We start from the raw sequence: 20,511 nt of genomic DNA on the forward strand, positions 1-20,511 counted from the left end.
TCCGTTCTATGAGCAACAGAAGAACTTAAAGATTATAGCAGCATTGTTGAGACATCAGAGAGAGAAGACAGGGTACAGCAGAGGGAGAGAAATAAAAACAGAATGGAAAAGGGGGTGGTAAGTCAACAAAAATAACGGTTTTACTATGTATTGAAATGTATGTGTTTATTTATTTTTGAAAAGTTAAAAAGATGAGAAGGAATAAGTGTGAATTTTGGGGAGATAGAATCATAAAACTGTAGAACTGTAGAGTCGGAAGGGAACCCAGGGGTCATCTAGTCCAACCCCCTACAATGCAGGAAACCTCAACTCAAGCACCCACGACAAATGGCCATCCAACTTCTGCTTTGAAACCTCCAAAGCAGTCTGCCCACATCCCAAGGGAGACCGTTCCACTGTTGAACAGCTCTCACTGTCAGAAAGTTCTTCGTGATGTTGAGTTTCTTGTCACTTGAAGCCATGGGTTCGAGTCCTGACCTCCCAGAAAAGGAGGAAAAAAAGCTTGCTGCATCCTCCATGTGAGAGCCCTTTAGATATTTGAAGATGGCTCTCATATCTCCTCTTTTCCAGGCCAAACATACCCATCTCCTTCCATCGTTCCCGCGCTTCAGTTCCCATATTGTTTTGGGACATAGCTGTCAACACTTCCCTTTTTTAAAGGGAAATTCCCTTATTCCGAATAGGATTCCTCGCAAGAAAAGGGAAAAGTTGACAGCTGAAAGTTGGACCATAAAGAAGGCTGATCGCCGAAGAATGGATGCTTTTGAATTCTGGTCCTGGAGGAGACTCTTGAGAGTCCCATGGACTGCAAGAAGATCAAACCTCTCCATTCCTAAGGAAATCAGCCCCGAGTGCTCACTGGAAGGACAGATCCTGAAGCTGAGGCTCCAAGACTTTGGCCACCTCATGAGAAGAGAAGACTCCCTGGAAAAGTCCCTGATGCTGGGAAAGATGGAGGGCACAAGGAGAAGGGGACGACAGAGGACGAGATGGTGGGACAGTGTTCTCGAAGCTACCAGCATGAGTTTGACCAAACTGCGGGAGGCAGTGGAAGACAGGAGTGCCTGGCGTGCTCTGGTCCATGGGGTCACCAAGAGTTGGACACGACTAAACGACTAAACAACAATGTTTTGGGAAGAGTAAACCAGGCCTTCAAATGCAATTGGAATCAAATTCCTCCTACATCCCTAGCTGTGATCGGCTGACTTAGCTCGCGATGCTTTGCAGACTCCCCTGACAGCAAGGCTCCCCGCGTTTACCTGGGAGTAAACCTCCTCGAACTCAACGGGGATTAACCTCTCAGCCAAGAAAAGGCCTGGGAATGAGTCGTTACACAGCAACACGACCCTGAAAATGCTCTTCGGGAAGAGAGCAGCCCCAGTTCCAGCGAGGCTTCGTCCCAAGATGTGTGTGGGCTGGACCTCAGCCTCAGACATACCTTTGCTTGGAGTTCTTGTATCAATACATCTGCTATATGTTTACATTATGGGCTGGAGGTGGGGGTTAGGAAGAGGGGGGTTCTCTCTCACAAACACGAACATCCAAGAACGACAGAACATGCTTATAGTAAAGGATGCTGTGGTCTAAACCACTGAGCCTCTTGGGCTTCCTGATCAGAAGGTCGGCGGTTCAAATCTCCGCGATGGAATGAGCTCCCATTGCTCCATCCCAGCTCCTGCCAACCTAGCATTTCGAAAGCACGCCAGTGCAAGTAGATAAATAGGTACCGCTGCGGCGGGAAGGTAAATGGCATTTCCGTGCGCTCTGGTTTCCATCATGGTGTCCCGTTGCGCCAGAAGCTTTTTAGTCCTGCTGGGCACATGACCCAGAAAGCTGTCTGTGGACAAACACCGGCTCCTTTGGCCTGAAAGCGAGATGAGTGCCGCAACCCCATAGTTGCCTTGGACTGGACTTAACCATCCAGGTGTCCTTTACCTTTAAAACGTAAAGGGACCCCTGACCATTAGGTCCAGTCACGGATGACTCTGGGGTTGCAGCGCTCATCTCGCTTTACTGTCCTACCAATGGACTCCCTTGGGAGGTGATGGATTCTCCTTTCGGATAGATAGAAAGATAGATATAGATATAGATATAGATATAGATATAGATATAGAGACAGAGAGAGAGAGAGAGAGAGAGAGAGAGAGAGAGAGAGAGAGAGAGGTTTTTTTAGATTTTTCTAATTTACATTTCATTTAGTAAAGGTAAAGGGACCCCTGACCATTAGGTCCAGTCGTGGCCGACTCTGGGGTTGCGGCGCTCATCTCGCTTTATTGGCCGAGGGAGCCGGCATACAGCTTCTGGGTCATGTGGCCAGCAGGACAAAGCCGCTTCTGGCAAACCAGAGCAGCACACGGAAACGCCGTTTACCTTCCCGCTGGAGCGGTAACTATTTATCTACTTGCGCTTTGACGTGCTTTCGAACTGGTAGGTGGGCAGGAGCAGGGACTGAGGAACCGGAGCTCACCCCGTCCATCGCGGGGATTCGAACCACCGACCTTCTGATCGGCAAGCCCTAGGCTCAGTGGTTTAACCCACAGCACCACCTGCATCCCAGATAGATGATAGATAGATAGATAGATAGATAGATAGATAGATTTTTCTAATTTACACTTCATTTAAACAACCTTAAATCAATGACTTCCCTTCTTCTCTTTCCATACTTCCTTTTGCATACCATCCATCCCTGCATATTTTAAACAAACTAAACCATTCATTGTTCCATTGTTGCAGCCATGCAAAACTTATCTGCACTGTTGAATTTATCTTAATGCTACCAGCGTTTTGAAATGGGCACCATTTTCACCCATATAATCAGTAAACATTTCCCAGTCTTTTTTTAAACATACATCCTTCTCGTTCTCTTGTTCCATATGTTAAATCTGCAAGCTGCACTTCTTCCATCAGTTCAAGTTCTTTGGCTGGGACCTTTTTGGTTTTCCATTTTGGGGGCTAGCAAATCACGGGTGTCAAAAAAGGCTATTTATTTCTGCTACTGATGCGGCCGCCTATGTTTTAATGAATTCTTCTTCCTTGTACGTTTTTAAGCAGAGGTTTGCAGGCCATCTGTCATGGATGTTTTAGCTGAGATTCTGTCATTGCAGGGGTTGGACTAGATGACCGCTGGTGTCCCTTCCAACTCTACAATTCTACGAGTTTATGTAAATCACATAACTCGCATTCAGTTGATAAACATCAAAGCAATGGCTTTGCATCCAACGTTAGTCCTTCTCGGAGTAGACCCATAGAAACGAAAGAATATTAGTAGGAGTATTTATTGTATTCTAGCTGTTTCCTCATTCATTTCCCACAGCAACCCTGAGAGGCAGTGACTAGCCCTCAGGGTTGAAAGCGAGCTTCATGGCTGAGCAGGAATTTGAACTCGTCTCCCATTACCCTCATCATGGAAACATAGAGTTGGAAGCGATCCTGATGATCAATGCAGGAACCTTTGACCTATGACCCTGAGATTAAGAGTTTCGTCCTCTAACAACCGAGCCATCCCATGCCAACATTTCCCCCTAAGCACGACATTTCACTGGTTCTGAATTCAACCCAGGTTTTCCTGTTTGTATTAGCTGTCCAATAGAGCCGACAAAATTTTGTGGTGCAACAGCTAAGGTTCTTCTGTGCTGGGGACCACGGATGCAAAAACACACCTCTTTGTATTTCTGCAATTTGGTGATGGCCAATAGTTTCTCCACTGACAACATGTGACAGTCAGACTGATATTTTCAACAGCTAAATTGTTCTGAGATACAGTGGTACCTTGGTTCTCAAACGCCGAAAACCCAGAAGTAAACCCGGTTTTAAAACATTTTTCAGAAGCCGAATGTCCAATGCAGCTGCAGGCTATTGTTTCTGCACCAATCAGAAGCCGCGCCTCGGTTTCCAAACATTTCGGAAGTCAAACGGACTTCGGGAACAGATTAAGTTTGGCACTTTTGTTTTTGCTCTTTATTTTGCGTTTTTTGTTTTTGAGGCTTCTTCGGTTCATTTGTTTTTGTGACTGTGTGGAACCCAGTTCAGCTACTGAATGATTGATTGATTGATTGATTGATTGACTGATCGACCGACCGATCGATCGATCGTGTGACTGCGGAAATGGATAAATGCCCCCCATCCAAACAGTGACTCTCTTCAGTGCAGGTAAGAATTTTTTTTTTTTATCATCTATGATACGGTCTTATTTATTTGATAGTACAGTACATTTATTTCCTGCCAACCTAGCAGTTCGAAAGCACATAAAAGTGCAAGTAGATAAATAGGTACCGCTCCGGCAGGAAGGTAAACGGCATTTCCGTGCGCTGCTCTGGTTCGCCAGAAGCGGCTTAGTCATGCTGGCCACATGACCCGGAAGCTGTACGCCGGCTCCCTCGGCCAATAAAGCGAGATGAGCGCCACAACCCCAGAGTCGGCCACGACTGGACCTAACGGTCAGGGGTCCCTTTACCTTTACTTTACATTGATTATTGCTTTCATTTTATGGATCAATGGTCTTGTTAGATAGTAAAATTCATGTTAAACTGTTGTATTGGGGCTTTTTTAAAAAAAATCTGGAACAGATTAATCCATTTTGCATTGCTTTCTATGGGAAAGCACACATTGGCTTTGGAACGATTTGGTTATGGAATGGACTTCCAGAACGGATTAAGTTTGAGAACCGAGGTCCTGCTGTATTTTGCAGGGAGCAATCCATAAATGCGACAGAATGCAGGGGGAATGAGACACCCAGGCAGGAAATGGTCAGAGAATCAATTTAAGCGCAAAAACATTTGGGCGAAGAAGAGAGCAGATCACACGACGCCTCGCCAGCTGCAGAACCAAATGGAAGGCAAACAGCCACCTTTTGTTGCAAAGGATGAACCACCCACGACTATGTCTGTCAAGTTTATTAATGGATTCCGATGCCTCCATCTAACGGCTGGTTTTCCTTTAATGCTTTTAACACACTCTGCCCAGCTTTCTTGCCCAAGGAGCAATGTTATGATTCTAGGTAAAGGTAAAGGGACCCCTGACCATTAGGTCCAGTTATAGCCAACTCTGGGGTTGCGGCGCTCATCTCGCTTTATTGGCCGAGGGATCCGGCGTACAGCTTCCGGGTCATGTGGCCAGCAGGACTAAGCCGCTTCTGGCGAACCAGAGCAGCGCACGCAAGTGCCGTTTACCTTCCCGCCGGAGTGGTACCTATTTATCTACTTGCACTTTGACGTGCTTTTGAACTGCTAGGCGGGCAGGAGCAGGGACCGAGCAACGGGAGCTCACCCCATCGCGGGGATTCAAACCGCCAACCTTCTGATCAGCAAGTCCTAGGCTCTGTGGTTTAACCCACAGCGCCTCCCACATCCCGCTTTTATGATTCTACAAACGCTTAAAACACATTCAGTCATGACGCACTGGGCAAGAGATTTGGAATATAATAGTCAGATGGCAGACTGGGAAACGCGCCTGGCACCCACAAATTTTGGTGCCACAGCCATGGCACCCACGGCACTGGGCACCCACAGTTGTGGCGGAGCCAGGTTGGCGCTCCTGCCCGCAGCGCCATGCGCGATCTACAAAACCCGCTTGTTTCTTTGAAGACCGTGACATATTGGTCCGTTCCCCGCTGAAATCGGAAGCTGCCCTCCTGTAGCCCGGTCGCCAGCGGCGTGGAAAAGACAGTGCATTTGTCCGCTTTAATACAGGGGTCAGCAAACTTTTTCAGCAGGGGGCCGGTCCACTGTCTCTCAGACCTTGGGGGGGGCAGACTATACAGTCACACCTCGGGTTACAACCGCTTCAAGTTGTGTTTTTTTGGGTTGCGGAATGCTGAAACCCAGAAGTATCGGAACGGGTTACTTCTGGGTTTCGGCGCTCACGCATTCGCAGAAATACTAAATTGCGCTTTGCGCATGTGCAGAAGCACCGAATCGCAACCCGCATGTGCGCAGACACGTGTTGCGAACACTGCAGGTTGCTAACATGCATCCCCCATGGATCACGTTCGCAAACTGAGCGTCCACTGTATTTTGTAGGGGGGGGAAATGAACGAATTCCTATGCCCCATAAATAACCCAGAGACGCATTTTAAAGAAAAGCATACGTTCTACTCATGTCAAAACACCAGGCAAGCCCCACAAATAACCCAGGTAAAGGTAAAGGGACCCCTGACCATTAGGTCCAGTCATGACTGACTCAGGGGTTGCAGCGCTCATCTCGCTTTACTGGCCGAGGGAGCCGGCGTACAGCTTCCGGGTCATGTGGCCAGCAGGACTAATCCGCTTCTGGCGAACCAGAGCAGCGCATGGAAACGCCGTTTACCTTCCCGCCGGAGTGGTACCTATTTATCTACTTGCACTTTGAGGTGCTTTCGAACTGCTAGGTTGGCAGGAGCAGGGACTGAGCAACGGGAGCTCACCCCCTTGCAGGGATTCGAACCACCGACCTTCTGATCGGCAAGTCCTAGGCTCTGTGGTTTAACCCATAGCGCCACCCGCCTTCCGCAAATAAGCCAGAGATGCATTTTAAATAAAAGGACACATTCCACTCATGTAAAAACACCAGGCAGGCCCCAAAAATAACCCAGAGAAGCATTTAAAATCAAAGGACACATTCTGCTGATGGAAAAACATGCTGATTCCCAGACCATCTGCGGGCTGGATTTAGAAGGTGATTGGGTCGGATCCGGCCCCCGAGCCTTAGTTTGCCTACCCATGGCTTACCCTCTCAAAGTGTCGTGGCCTCTTCGCCTCACTCTGCTGGGGGGCTGCTTGCTCTCGTAGCTGCTTGCAAATCTGTCAGGCTGGAGGTCTCCATCATGCTGTCCACTGGCGAACTCTTGGTAGAAGGCAAGAGACGTGCACCCCAGGAGGAAGCGGGTCACCCACAGGGGTCCCATAATGGGTGCAAGGAATCAGGCCACCAACACCTTGGGTCCAGCGGGAGGGTCTCTGCAGCCCAACAGCAGGAAATCGGAGCTTCCTTTTCTGAGCTGGAAGGGAAAAGAAATCAGATAAGGTCCCGAACTTCTCAAGTGCTTCATGGTCCATGATATTTATATATATATTTAGTGGGACGCGGGTGGCACTGTGGGTTAAACCACAGAGCCTAGGACTTGCAGATCAGAAGGTCGGCGGTTTGAATCCCTGTGACGGGGTGAGCTCCCGTTGCTCGGTCCCTGCTTCTGCCAACCTAGCAGGTTGAAAGCACGTCAAAGTGCAAGTAGATAAATAGGTACCGCTCCAGCGGGAAGGGAAATGGCGTTTCCGTGCGCTGCTCTGGTTCACCAGAAGCGGCTTAGTCCTGCTGGCCACATGACCCGGAAGCTGTACGCCGGCTCCCTTGGCCAATAAAGCGAGATGAGCGCCGTAACCCCAGAGTCGGGCATGACTGGACCTAGGCTCTGTGGTTTAAACCCCAGCGCCACCCGCATCCCTTAAAGTGGCCTTGTAGCGCTTTAAATATGTGGTGTTGCTGTGGCCTTTGTCTTATCTAAATAACTGGCTTTGCTTTGGAAGTGGGGCTCATAGAAGAGGAATCTGCCCCTGTTGCATATATATATATTCCAAATCTTGTACAATGCATGTATCTCCCTCTCGGCAGTTCCTTAATCACGCACATCTGCGCATCGATAAACACACTGCGGAAAGGAGAGAGGAATGTTGACATGAATCAATATACAATTCGGTTGTGTGTTGATAAAATCGCTGGCAAAAACACGGAACAGCCTGGTTCACGCAATGCATGGTTCATGATGGTTTAGTAAACCACGGTTTAGGGCACTGGCGGACAAAGGTGGGGGCAGGGGGGTGGTTCGCCTCGGGTGCCATCTGGGGGGTAACATTGCAGCAGCCCCCGCTCCCTGGGACGTTCGTATATCGCTGCGCACACCCCAGGAAGCGCGCCATGCACCCCGCGGGTGGTGAGCCATTCCACCTGAGATGTGTAATAATAATAATAAAAATAATTTATTATTTATACCCCCCCATCTGGCTGGGTTTCCCCAGCTACTCTGGACGGCTTCCAACCTAATATTAAAAACAATACAGTGGTACCTCGGGTTACATACGCTTCAGGTTGCATACGCTTCAGGTTACGGACTCCGCTAACCCAGAAATATTACCTCAGGTTAAGAACTTTGCTTCAGGATAAGAACAGAAATCGTGTTCCGGCGGCGTGGCAGCAGCAAGAGGCCCCATTAGCTAAAGTGGTGCTTCAGGTTAAGAACAGTTTCAGGTTAAGATCAAACCTCTGGAATGAATTAAGTACTTAACCCGAGGTACCACTGTACAGCGTCAGACATTAAAAACTTCCCTAAACAGGGCCGCCTTCAGTTGTCTTTTAAAAGTAAAATACTTGTTTATTTCCTTGACGTCTGTTGGGAGGGCGTTCCACAGGGCGGGTGCCACCACCGAGAAGGCCCTCTGCCTTGTTCCCTGTAACATCATTTCTCGCAGGGAGGGAACCGCCAGAAGACCCTCAGAGCTGGACCTCAGTGTCCGGGCAGAACGATGGGGGTGGAGACGCTCCTTCAGGGATACTGGACCAAGGCCGTTTAGGGCTTTAAAGGTCAGCACCAACACTTTGAATTGTGCTCAGAAACGTACTGGGAGCCAATGAAGATCTTTCAGGACCTGGATGTACTCTGGCCGCTCCCGGTGCCAGAGCAGGTAGCTTTGCCACTGGTTTACGGAAGGGATTTTCAGCCGTTGTGCAATGGCACCCCGGGGTGCCTTGAAGGATGGTCCGTGGTGCCGTGGGCAACACTAGCCTCCATCCCTCTTTCCTTCACTCCCTCCTCTGATGCCCTCTCGCATCTCTGCCTCCCAAATGCTTGCATGACTGTTCGTTGTACCAGCCCTGGCTACAAGCCCCACAGGTGAATGGATCGCCGAAGAATGGATGCTTTTGAATTCTGGTCCTGGAGGAGACTCTTGAGAGTCCCATTGAAATATACTCAGAGTTGCAAAGTGATTTCATGCTCTTTATTCAGCTCATAGTGGTGAGGAGGAATGAATGAAAGTCCCCTCAAGGTATCTGCTTTATATACATCATTTACACAATGGGCTGCACATGATTGGCTAATTCCGGAATTCTACTGTAAGCCAATCAGGTTGTGGATTCACTTCTATCTGGAGCATGATTGGGTGGTTCCTGCCAACCAATCATACTGCTGCATTGTTCTAGGACCAATCAGACTGCTGCATTCTGAATCCTATTGTTCTAGGACCAATCAGACTGCTGCAGTTTGGATCCTATTCAACTCAATACATAACACCCATGGACTGCAAGAAGATCAAACCGATCCATTCTGAAGGAAATCAGCCCTGAGTGCTCACCAGAAGGACAGGTCCTGAAGCTGAGGCTCCAATACTTTGGCCACCTCATGAGAAGAGAAGACTCCCTGGAAAAGACCCTGATGTTGGGAAAGATGGAGGGCACAAGGAGAAGGGGACGACAGAGGACGAGATGGTGGGACAGTGTTCTCGAAGCTACCAGCATGAGTTTGACCAAACTGTGGGAGGCAGTGGAAGACAGGAGTGCCTGGCGTGCTCTGGTCCAGGGGGTCACGAAGAGGCGGACATGACTAAAAGATTCACCAACAACAAATAGGGTTGTAACAAGATGGTTTTGGGGTGTGGTGTTTTGCCAGAGTGTGGGAGCATATACAGTGGTACCTCGGGTTAAGTACTTAATTCGTTCCAGAGGTCCATTCTTAACCTGAAGCACCACTTTAGCTAATGGGGCCTCCCGCTGCTGCCGCGCTGCAGAAGCACGATTTCTGTTCTCATCCTGAAGCAAAGTTCTTAACCCGAGGTAGTATTTCTGGGTTAGCGGAGTCTGTAACCTGAAGCGTATGTAACCCAAGGTACCACTGTATACACACCAGCTCAATGCCGCACAAAGGGGTCTCATTGCAATCAGAAAAAGAGTCAAGATTAGTTGGAAGGGACCCGGGGGTCATCTAGTCCAACCCGCCGCACATAGAAGCACATCAATGCACACGACTGCACATCAGCCATGTGGAAGGGGAAAGAAGCAAAGGAACAGAAACCTGTGGCAAACAACCCACACTCTGATTGTGAAATTAACTTTTGACATTGAAATCAGATGGTGCAAGAGAGAGCAATGTTCAGGGGGAAAGACCCTAACTATGGAATTCTGCAGATCTGCCAGTTTGGGTTTCGTCCTGTTTCTCATTCGCCCAGCCTTAAATTCAGTTTAGATTTCTACATCTCTACATTAGGTAAAGGGACCCCTGACCATAAGGTCCAGTTGTGGCCAACTCTGGGGTTGCGGCGCTCATCTCGCTTTACTGGCCGAGGGAGCCGGCGTACAGCTTCCGGGTCATGTGGCCAGCAGGACTGAGCCGCTTCTGGCGAACCAGAGCAGCGCACGGAAACGCCGTTTACCTTCCTGCCGGAGTGGTACCTATTTATCTACTTGCACTTTGAGGTGCTTTCGAACTGCTAGGTTGGCAGGAGCAGGGACCGAGCGACGGGAGCTCACCCCGTTGCGGGGATTCGAACCGCCGACCTTCTGATTGGCAAGTCCTAGGCTCTGTGGTTTAACCCACAGCGCCACATTAGTTGATGGTTTATTTTTCTATTATTATTATTAACATCCTCATGAAAACTCATCAGCATTTTTGTTGTGAATTATTGCTATCTGGGACAGGCTGCAGCTCAGCTTTGCGTGCTGAAGAACCCTGGAATTTCCAAGTGCAGAATGTCCCGTTTGCATCCCCAGAGAGGGGCTGCCAGTCTGAGCAGACAATATGGGGCTAGATGGACAAATACTCCGAGCTGTTCTAAAGCAACTCCCTATATGCCTGGGTTTAGAAGATCTCTGGCATTTCCAAGTGCAGAATGTCCGAGGCCGGTTAGGGCTTTCAAGGTCAGCACCAACACTTTGAATTGTGCTCGGAAACGTACTGGGAGCCAATGCAGCAGCTGCCAGTCAGAGCAGACAATATGTAGTAGTAGTAATAATAATAATAATAATAATAATAATAATAATAATAATAATAATTTATTTATACCCTGCCCACCTGGCTGAGTTTCCCCTGCCACCCTGGGCAGCTCCCAATCAAGTATTAAAAACAATACAGCGTTAAATATTAAAAACCTCCCCGAACAGGGCTTCCTTCAGATGTCTTTTAAAGATAGGATAGCTATTTATTTCCTTCACATCTGAAGGGAGGGCGTTCCACAGGGCGGGCGCCACCACCGAGAAGGCCCTCACTTCTGGCAATGAGGGAACCACCAGAAAGCCCTCAGAGCTGGACCTCAGTGTCCGGGCTGAACGATGGGAGTGGAGACGCTCCTTCAGGTATACAGGACCGAGGCCGGTTAGGGCTTTCAAGGTCAGCAGCAACACTTTGAATTGTGCTCGGAAACGTACTGGGAGCCAATGCAGATCTCTCAGGACCAGTGTTATGTGATCCCGGCAGCCACTCTCAGTCACCAGTCTAGCTGCCGCATTCTGGATTAATTGCAGTTTCCGGGTCACCTTCAAAGGTAGCCCCACATAGAGCGCGTTGCAGTAGGGGCTAGTTGGACAAATACTTTGAGCTGTTCTAAAGCAACTCCCTATGTGCCTGGGTTTAAGCACCCAGCCTAGTGTTTTCCTGCCATATGGCCCACCCCCTCCTGAGCCTACATTCCAGCTGGAAGGGGCTTTGTTATTCCACCTGAAGACCACCCAATGAGTTTACAACCTGGATGGCATCCGAAACAAAGGCGTCTCAAGCCCCTTAGAGCCTTCGCCTGCAATTCTATGCATGACTGAGAAACTCAATTCAGATTGCAGTTACAGGCAAACAGAGTATAATTTGCACTCTCCGCAACAATGCACAAACATTGCTAGCCTTTGAAAATTCGCAGTTTCCTGAATTTTGCAATGCATTTCTTCAGTCAAGTACCGTATTTTTCGCCCTTTAGGACGCATTTTATCCCCTCCAAAAATGAAGGGGAAATGTGTGTGCGTCCTATGGGGCGAATGCAGGCTTTCGCTGAAGCCTGGAGAGCGAGAGGGGTCGGTGCGCACCGACCCCTCTCACTCTCCAGGCTTCAGGAAGCTATCCGCAAGCCTTGGGAGCCCGGTGGGAAGTCCCAAGGCTTGCAGACAGCAGCCTGCAGCCCGAAACCCAGGGAGTGGAGCGGAGTGTGCCCTGGGCTTCGGGCAGATATCCGCAAGCATGGGGAGACCGGCGGGAGTTCCTGCCGGGCTCCGAAGGCTTGCGGATAGCAGCCTGTTCTGGGGGCTGGGGTCAGGGGAAGCTCGGGCTTCCCCAGCCCCACGCCCGGGGGGGGGAATATTTTTTTTTCTTTATTTCCCCCCAAAAAAACTAGGTGCGCCCTATGAGCCAGTGCATCCTATAGGGCGAAAAATACGGTAAATGTGTACAGCAATGCTTAGAAATGCACCTACTTGCATTCATGACATTATTGCAATAATGCAGTATAACCAGGAGAAATTTCTTTGCAAAAGCGTGCATTTTTAGTAGCAATGTTGCTAGAGGGGTGCTGGGTTTTTATGAGGACTTAAAAAAATTAGTTTGCAGACTGATGTGGCAATACGGAGAACCAAACTGAAAGCAGGATTGCCACATTTCAAAAAAAGAGAAAACCCAGACACAAAAGTCTAGATTTCTGACATGGTTTGCCATAAGTCCGGATTTTCCTGGGCATTTCAGTGATTTCCACCCAGAGACTGTTTCTGAATGCCATATTCTGGCTGTGTCCAGGAAATTCCGAACGTAGGACAGCTCTAACTTAAAGTGTGGAGAAATGAGAAACAGAGAAAAACAGAAATTGAGAGATTCGCCCATTCCTCCCTGGGAGGAAGCCCCAATTAAAAAGCACTGTTTGTATAGTTACTCATCTCCTCATTTCAGGGGTTGCAAAACTCCCTACCTGCCAACGTTTCTCTAATGAAAATAGGGACGTCCTAAGGAAAACGCCGGTGGCGCTGTGGTCCAAACCACAGAGCCTAGGGCTTGCCGATCAGAAGGTCGGTGGTTCGAATCCTTGCGACGGGGTGAGCTCCCGTTGTTCGGTCCCTGCTCCTGCCAACCTAGCAGTTCAAAAGCACATCAAAGTGCAAGTAGATAAATAGGTACCGCTCCGGCGGGAAGGGAAATGACGTTTCTGTGCGCTGCTCTGGTTCGCCAGAAGCGGCTTCGTCCTGCTGGCCACATGACCCGGAAGCTGTACGCCGGCTCCCTCGCTCAGTAAAGAGAGATGAGCGCCGCAACCCCAGAGTCGGCCATGACTGGACCTAATGGTCAGGGGTCCCTTTTACCTTTAAGGGAAAGCAGGGCACTCCAATCAGAAACCAGGTCAGCTTCTGTAAATCCGGGACTGTCCCTGGAAAATAGGGATACTTGGAGGGTCTGCATCTAGTCCAACTGCTTGCAAAGCAGGAATCTCAGTTAAAGCATCCCTGATAACCAAAGAAGACAGCCTTCTCCTCTTATTGGCAAGACAGAGGAATGTGCTCTCTCGGAAAGTGATGGACTCTCCTTCCTCAGTTCTCTCTCTCTCTCTCTCTCTCTCTCTCTCTCTCTCTCTCTCTCTCTTGTAAATTGATCTCATCAGGGCCTCTAAGTCACATATCATTATTTAGCTCCATTGGTAGAGCATGAAGCTCTTGGGCACATGGGTTTGAGCATCACCTTGGGCAAAAGACGCCAGCATTGCAAAGGTAAGACTAGATGACTCATGAGGTCCCTTCTGACTCTACAATTCTACAATTCTTCGTATAAAGTGGTACCTCGGGTTAAGAACTTAATTCGTTCCGGAGGTCCGTTGTTAACCTGAGGTACCACTTTAGCTAATGGGGCCTCCTGCTGCCACCGCACGATTTCTGACCTCATCCTGAAGCAAACTTCTTAACCTGAAGCACTATTTCTGGGTTAGCGGAGTCTGTAACCTGAAGCGTCTGCAACCTGAAGCGTCTGTAACCTGAGGTACCACTGTATATAGTTTTCTGCCCTGTGCTACTGGAAGATCAAAAGTCTCTCTCTTTCTCTCTCTTAATTGGTAAGCTAAAAGGTAAAGGACCCCTGGATGGTTCAGTCCAGTCAAAGGCGACTACTGGGTTGCGGCGCTCATCTCACTTTCAGGCCGAGGGAGCCGGCGTTTGTCTGCAGGCAGCTTTCCAGGTATATCTGAAGGAGCGTCTCCACCCCCATCTTTCTACCCGGACACTGAGGTCCAGCACCGAGGGTCTTCTGGCGGTTCCCTCGCTGCGAGAAGCCAAGTTCCAGGGAACCAGGCAGAGAGCCTTCTCGGTGGTGGCACCCGCCCTGTGGAACGCCCTCCCACCAGATGTCAAAGAGAACAACAACTACCAGACTTTTAGAAGACATCTGAAGGCAGCCCTGTTTAGGGAAGCTTTTAATGTTTGATGTATTATAGTATTTTAATATTTTTTTGGAAGCCGCCCAGAGTGGCTGGGGAAGCCCAGCCAGATGGGTGGGGTATAAATAAATTATTATTATTATTATTATTATTATTATTATTATTATTATTATTATTATTATTATTATTCCAGGTCATGTGGCCAGCAGGACTAAACCGTTTCTGGCGCAATGGGACACCGTGACGGAAACCAGAGCGCACGGAAATGCCGTTTACCTTCCCGCCAGAGCGGTACCTATTTATCTACTTGCGCTGGCATACTTCGAACTGCTAAGTTGGCAGGAGCTGGGACAGAGCAACGGGAGCTCACCCCATCGTGGGGATTCGACCCGCCGACCTTCCGATAGGCAAACCCAAGATTCTCAGTGGTTTAGACCACAGCGCCACCCACATCCCCCTCTTAAATGGATCTCATCAGGCGCTCTCAGTCACGTGGGACCACTATCACAGTCAAACGCATTTTTGAGAAGCTCTGGTTATCTGCTCAAGACATGCCTGTCCGTTCCCTCTTCCCAATTTGGGCAACTGTAGTAAACATCTCCGCTACTCTCCCCTGGTTTATCTTGCTCTGGAATCCCTTTGAGCTCATGACGCGCCTCTCTGAATTGGGATTAACGTGACAGGGAGTATTTTAATCTTGATTTTTAAGTTGTACAGCGGTACCTCGGGTTACATACGCTTCAGCTTACATACGCTTCAGGTTACATACGCTTCAGGTTACAGACTCCACTAACCCAGAAATAGTACCTCGGGTTAAGAACTTTGCTTCAGGATGAGAACAGAAATCGTGCTCCGGCGGCGCGGCGGCAGCGGGAGGCCCCATTAGCTAAAATGGTGCTTCAGGTTAAGAACAGTTTCAGGTTAAGAACGGACCTCCAGAACGAATTAAGTACTTAACCCGAGGTACCACTGTATTTCAATCAATCGTTTTACATCTGGTGTTAGCCACCTTGGCTGGGGAGGGTGGGGTATAAATAAAATTTATTCTTATTATTATTATTAAACTGGGAAGGGTAGCTGACGCCACAGAAGACAGAATCAGGATTCAAGGTGACCTTCAAGAGTGACAAACGTCAGAGTCTACTCTTAAACAGAAAAAACCAACTGCACAGGTATAAAATTGGTGACACCTGGCTTTATAGTAGTACATGTTGAAAGGATATGGGGGTCTTGGTGGACCACAAGCTTCACATGAGTCCACAGTGTGATGCAGCAGCAACAAAACCCTAATGTTATTCTAGTGGGCATCAACAGAAGTCTAGTTTCCCGATCAAGGGATGTCATAGTCCCGCTATATTCTGCCTTGGTCAGACCACACCTGGAATACTGTGTCCAGTTCTGGGCACCACAATTTAAGAAGGATGTTGACCACCTGGAAGGTGGGCAGAGGAGGGTGGCTGAGGTGATCAAGGGCCTGGAAACCAAGCCTGATGAGGAACGGTCGAAGGATCTGGGAATGTTTAGCCTGGAAAAGAAGAGATATGAGAGCCCTCTTCAAGTATCTACAGGGCTGCCACATGGAAGATGGAGCAAGCTTGTTTCCTCCTGGTCTGGAGGGGAGGACTTGAACGTGTGGCTTCAAGTTACATGAAAGAAGACTCCAGGAAGAACTTTCTGATGGCAAGAGCTGTTCAACAGTGGAACGGACATCGGTGGAAGATGGAGGTTTCTGCTTTGCAGGTTGTACTAAATGAGACATGTAAAGGTAAAGGTAAAGGGACCCCTGACCATTAGGTCCAGTTGTGGCCGACTCTGCGGTTGTGGGACTCATCTTGCTTTATTGGCCGAGGGAGCCGGCGTACAGCTTCCGGGTCATGTGGCCAGCAGGACTAAGCCACTTCTGGCGAACCAGAGCAGTGCACGTAAACACCGTTTACCTTCCCGCCAGAGTGGTACCTATTTATCTACTTGCACTTTGACGTGCTTTGGAACTGCTAGGTTGGCAGGAGCAGGGACCGAGCAACGGGAGCTCACCCCGTCACGGGGATTCAAACCGCCAACCTTCTGATCGGCAAGTTCTAGGCTCTGTGGTTTAACCCACGGCGCCACCCGCCTTGTACTAGAGACCAATTGGGGTCTCTCTTAAGCCAAGAGAGAGAGAGAAAGATCAAGTACCCTCAGTGTGGTATAGACAGCCCAATGGCTTGACTCTGTACCCATGGAAGAAGGCAGTCTGCTTTTTTTGTTTGCAATGATTAAATAGACTATAGTTTCTCTTGCAAACAAAAAAACAGTATGTTTTATCATCACAACAACCTTGTGAGCTAGGCTTCATTCTGCAGGGTGGTCGCTTTTCCCAAACTGAGAATTTTCAGGACATTTCCCCAAGCCGTTAATTTTTCTGGAGGAGGGGGGAGGAATCAATGTCATAATTAACAAAGAATGGGTTCCAACAGCACAAACAATAATACACAAAGCCTTTTCCCCCTTACCCATAGTTTTTAGCTTTGTTTACAAAATGCAAGTAAAGTAAACATGCTAAATTAGATGGCTCTCTAGGGCATCAGAAAATGTCTCGATGCAAGCTGAATTTTTTCCGACGCTAATTGCCCAGACAAAAAACTAATTCAGCTTTTTTAGGGGGTTGGGGGAGAGAAGCCATATTACAGGGCAGATTAGACTACTTTGAGAGCCGGGCTCAGCCAAGATCACCTAGCAAAGGGATAGGTAAAAGGTAAAGGGACCCCTGACCATTAGGTCCAGTTGTGGCCGACTCTGGGGTTGCGGCGCTCATCTCGCTTTACTGGCTGAGGGAGCTGGCGTACAGCTTCCGGGTCATGTGGCCAGCAGGACTAAGCCACTTCTGGCGAACCAGAGCAGCGCACGGAAACGCCGTTTACCTTCCCGCTGGAGTGGTACCTATTTATCTACTTGCACTTTGACATGCTTTCGAACTGCTAGGTGGGCAGGAGCAGGGACTGAGCAACGGGAGCTCACCCCATCGTTGCGGGGATTCGAACTGTCGACCTTCTGATCGGCAAGTCCTAGGCTCTGTGGTTTAATCCACAGCGCCACCCGCGTACCAGCGAAGGGATCTTCATACCTCAATGAAGATTTGAACCCAGGCCCTGGCCTACTGCCCTAACCACTGTCTGAGACAGTGCATAGTAATCCGAGGAAATCCAAGGTCGCTCAAGTAAATGAGCCAAAGCCTATGCTAAAGGAAGGTGAAAGGATGGGATTGCCTTCGCCAAGACGAAGGTCACGTGGTCCCCCCAAAAGTTGGTTATATTGTTTATGTATTGCTGCCACTGCAGCCAGAATTCTGTATGCACAGAAATGGGAACTAGTTGCAACGAAAGAGGACTTTAAAATGATTGGACTACAGTGGTACCTCGGAAGACGAATGGAATCCATTCTGGAAGTCCGTTTGACTTCCAAAATGTTTGGAAATCAAGGTGCGGCTTCCGATTGGCTGCAGGAGGCAGAGCTGGCAATGAGCCCAACCGGAAGGCAACGGAGGAAGGTGAACGATACTAGAAGACATCTGAAGGCAGCCCTGTTTAGGGAAGCTTTTAATGTTTGATGGATTACTGTATTTAAATATTTTGTTGGAAGCCGCCCAGAGTGGCTGGGGAAGCCCAGCCAGACGGGCAGGGTATAAATTATTATTGTTGTTGTTGTTGTTATGTCATGTTGTTATTTTATCAGGCTGCATGCTCATGGAACAGATTGTCCGGGAGCAACCTAAGATTCTAGTCCAGGGGTCAGCAAACTTTTTCAGCCGTGGGCCGGTCCACTGTCCCTCAGACCTTGTGGGGGGCCAGACTATATTTTTTTGGAGGGGGGGAATGAACGAATTCCTATGCACCCCAAATAACCCAGAGATGCCTTTTAAATAAAAGCACACATTCCACTCATGTATAAAAACACCAGGCAGGCCCCACAAATAACCCAGAGATGCATTTTAAATAAAAGGACACATTCTACTCATGTGAAAATACGCTGATTCCCGGATCGTCTGCGGGCCGGATTGAGAAGGCGATTGGGCCAGATCGGGCCCCCGGGCCTTAGTTTGCCTACCTTTGTTTTAGTCCTCATGAGTGATTCAGAAGCTGCCTTAGACGGAGTCAGATTGTTGGTCCTGGTGACTGCTTTCTAGAGATGCTGAGATGAAAATCACTACCTCTTGAGTCACACACACACACACACACACATACTGGGCTATGCCCCTCTTCCAGTTTGATCCGCAATGGCACTCCACACATGGGCGCCTCGTCATGTGCGAATCTCCCCACTCTGTCACCCTGGACATGTGGGGCGTTTGGCGGTCAGAGCAGGAGCACAGGAATGTCCTCGGAGCTCCTTTCTCCCCCCACGAACTTTGCTCCTGATGTGCAACCCCCTGATGTTTTAACGCCCCTCATCAGAAGCAGGGAACCGCACACCATCCTCATCAAACCCCCAACCTCTCCTCCCCCCCCAACTCAACAAGAACGCGCCCCCGAAACAAAACTAGTCGGTGTCGCAAACCATAGAAGGCAACGCCTCGGTCCTCCCCAATAAAATATTTGAGGGTGTCGGGGGGCCCCAAAGTTAACGGGGATTGCCGTTCCAGTGGTGCGCGTGCACCATATCATGCAGGGCGGGGCTTAACTGCCCCCCCCCAAATATTTTATTCAAGTTGCAAACAGAACCGTTCTCACATATACAACTCTCGGGGAACCGGGGAAGGTGTCACCCATTTTGCAAACCTCTCCCAGCAGCACCGGGGGGGGGGTAGGCATGCCAGAGGCTCTCGGAGTAACATGTGAGAAAGCTTAACCCACCCCCTCCTAAAAATTAGCAGGGGGAGGAAGCATGAAGAGGAACAAAGAGACCCCTCTGGATCTGCCTTGCCCAGCTATGCGCTGCGTTTGTCTGCTCCAGGGCTCGGGGGCGCGCGAAGCGGGGCCACCACGGGGAATGGGGGTGTGGGTGCGGCACCCCCAGAGCAATCTAAGGTAGGCAGGGCATACAGGAACTCCACGCAAGCGAGCAACACAAACACACGCACACGCCGGCACAAGAGTTCCCCGCGCAATGAATGGGAGCCGTGCGCCAGGGCGCACGACGCGCATCCAGATGGACTTGCACGGGGGAAGCGGTTGTGTCCCGCCACATCCCCATTCGAAATCTCCGCTTAGGTCTCCGCGATCACGCCCGGAAGAGAGAGAACCGAATCTACCTCCTTGTCAATGGTGCGGGGAGGGAGAGGACGAGAGAGGGAGGCTGGCTTTTAAAAAAATAAAATTAATTTTTTTTGAAAGCAGACAGACTCACTCCTGCGATCCGGGACAAGAAGACGGAAAATTCCGCTTTCGAGCCCGAGGTTTCTTTTTTAGGTGTCCGTGGGAAACTCTTTCGAAGCCCCCTTACAAAGTTTTGAGTAGTTGGGGGGTGAGAGAATTGTGCTTTCTTGTCATTCCCAAAAGCACCCCCAACTCATCCCCCCAAAGTGGAGAGAACGGGATCTCGAGGGCGGGGGTCTCTTGGGTTGCTATCCTTCTCCTGGGTGGGATCGAGGAAGAAAGACTATGGACTGAGGAATGTCAGAAGTGAACAAAGAAAACGGGGGGGGGGCGCAGAGAGAAGGGAGAGGGGCGACAAAGGACGGCGCAGCAAAGAGCTGCAAAGGAAACCCACCCGCCCCATTTGCAAAAGTCACTGGAATAGTTTTCCTGGCGGGTGTCCGTCCCGTCCCCCCTCCGCCGCCAACACCCCCCCCCTAACAAAAAACCATTGCAATAATCTGGAGCGATGTTTTAAACAAAAAGAATAGATAGAAGTTTTACAGATACCTTCTTGGTCCTAGAATTCCAAAGATGAGCCGTGGATTTCTTTGTTTAAGTTCTGAGCCGGGCAGGAGGGGGGGGGAAGGGGGGGAATCGCAGCCTTTTTGGAGAAAAGGAGGAGAGAGACCTCCAAATCGGGCAGGGGGAGGTCCTTGCAGCTTGAGAAGGGGTGCTGGGTGGGGAGGAGGGAGAAGAGGAGGGGGCAGAGAGGGAGGAAGGCTACATTCTTCAGCCAAAAGTTTTTAACTTCAAGGCTTGGTTGAAGGCAGTGGGGGGGCATAAGGTGGAGGGGTTTAGCCGGTGGTTGTGGGCTTTTAAAAGCAGGGGCT

At 49.4% G+C, this 20,511-nt stretch overlaps 1 protein-coding gene across 2 annotated transcripts in view; it reads right to left on the bottom strand.

Moving 5' to 3' along the window:
- Nucleotides 1-20,261, bottom strand: part of FBN3 (fibrillin 3) — a 156,253-nt gene extending 135,992 nt beyond the window's left edge. For both annotated transcript variants that reach the window (XM_083594312.1, XM_083594314.1), the window contains exons 1-2: nt 20,189-20,261; nt 6,705-6,973 (exon numbers count right to left, since the gene is read on the bottom strand). In XM_083594312.1, the coding sequence (XP_083450438.1) occupies nt 6,705-6,880 (176 nt within the window). In that variant the 5' untranslated portion in view covers nt 6,881-6,973; nt 20,189-20,261. The remainder of the gene's footprint in view (nt 1-6,704; nt 6,974-20,188) is intronic.
- Between the last annotated feature and the right edge of the window lie 250 nt (nt 20,262-20,511).

The sequence above is a fragment of the Podarcis filfolensis genome (genome assembly GCF_964270895.1).
Source record: "Podarcis filfolensis genome assembly, chromosome: 18".
In the NCBI taxonomy this organism is placed as follows: Eukaryota; Metazoa; Chordata; class Lepidosauria; order Squamata; family Lacertidae; genus Podarcis; species Podarcis filfolensis.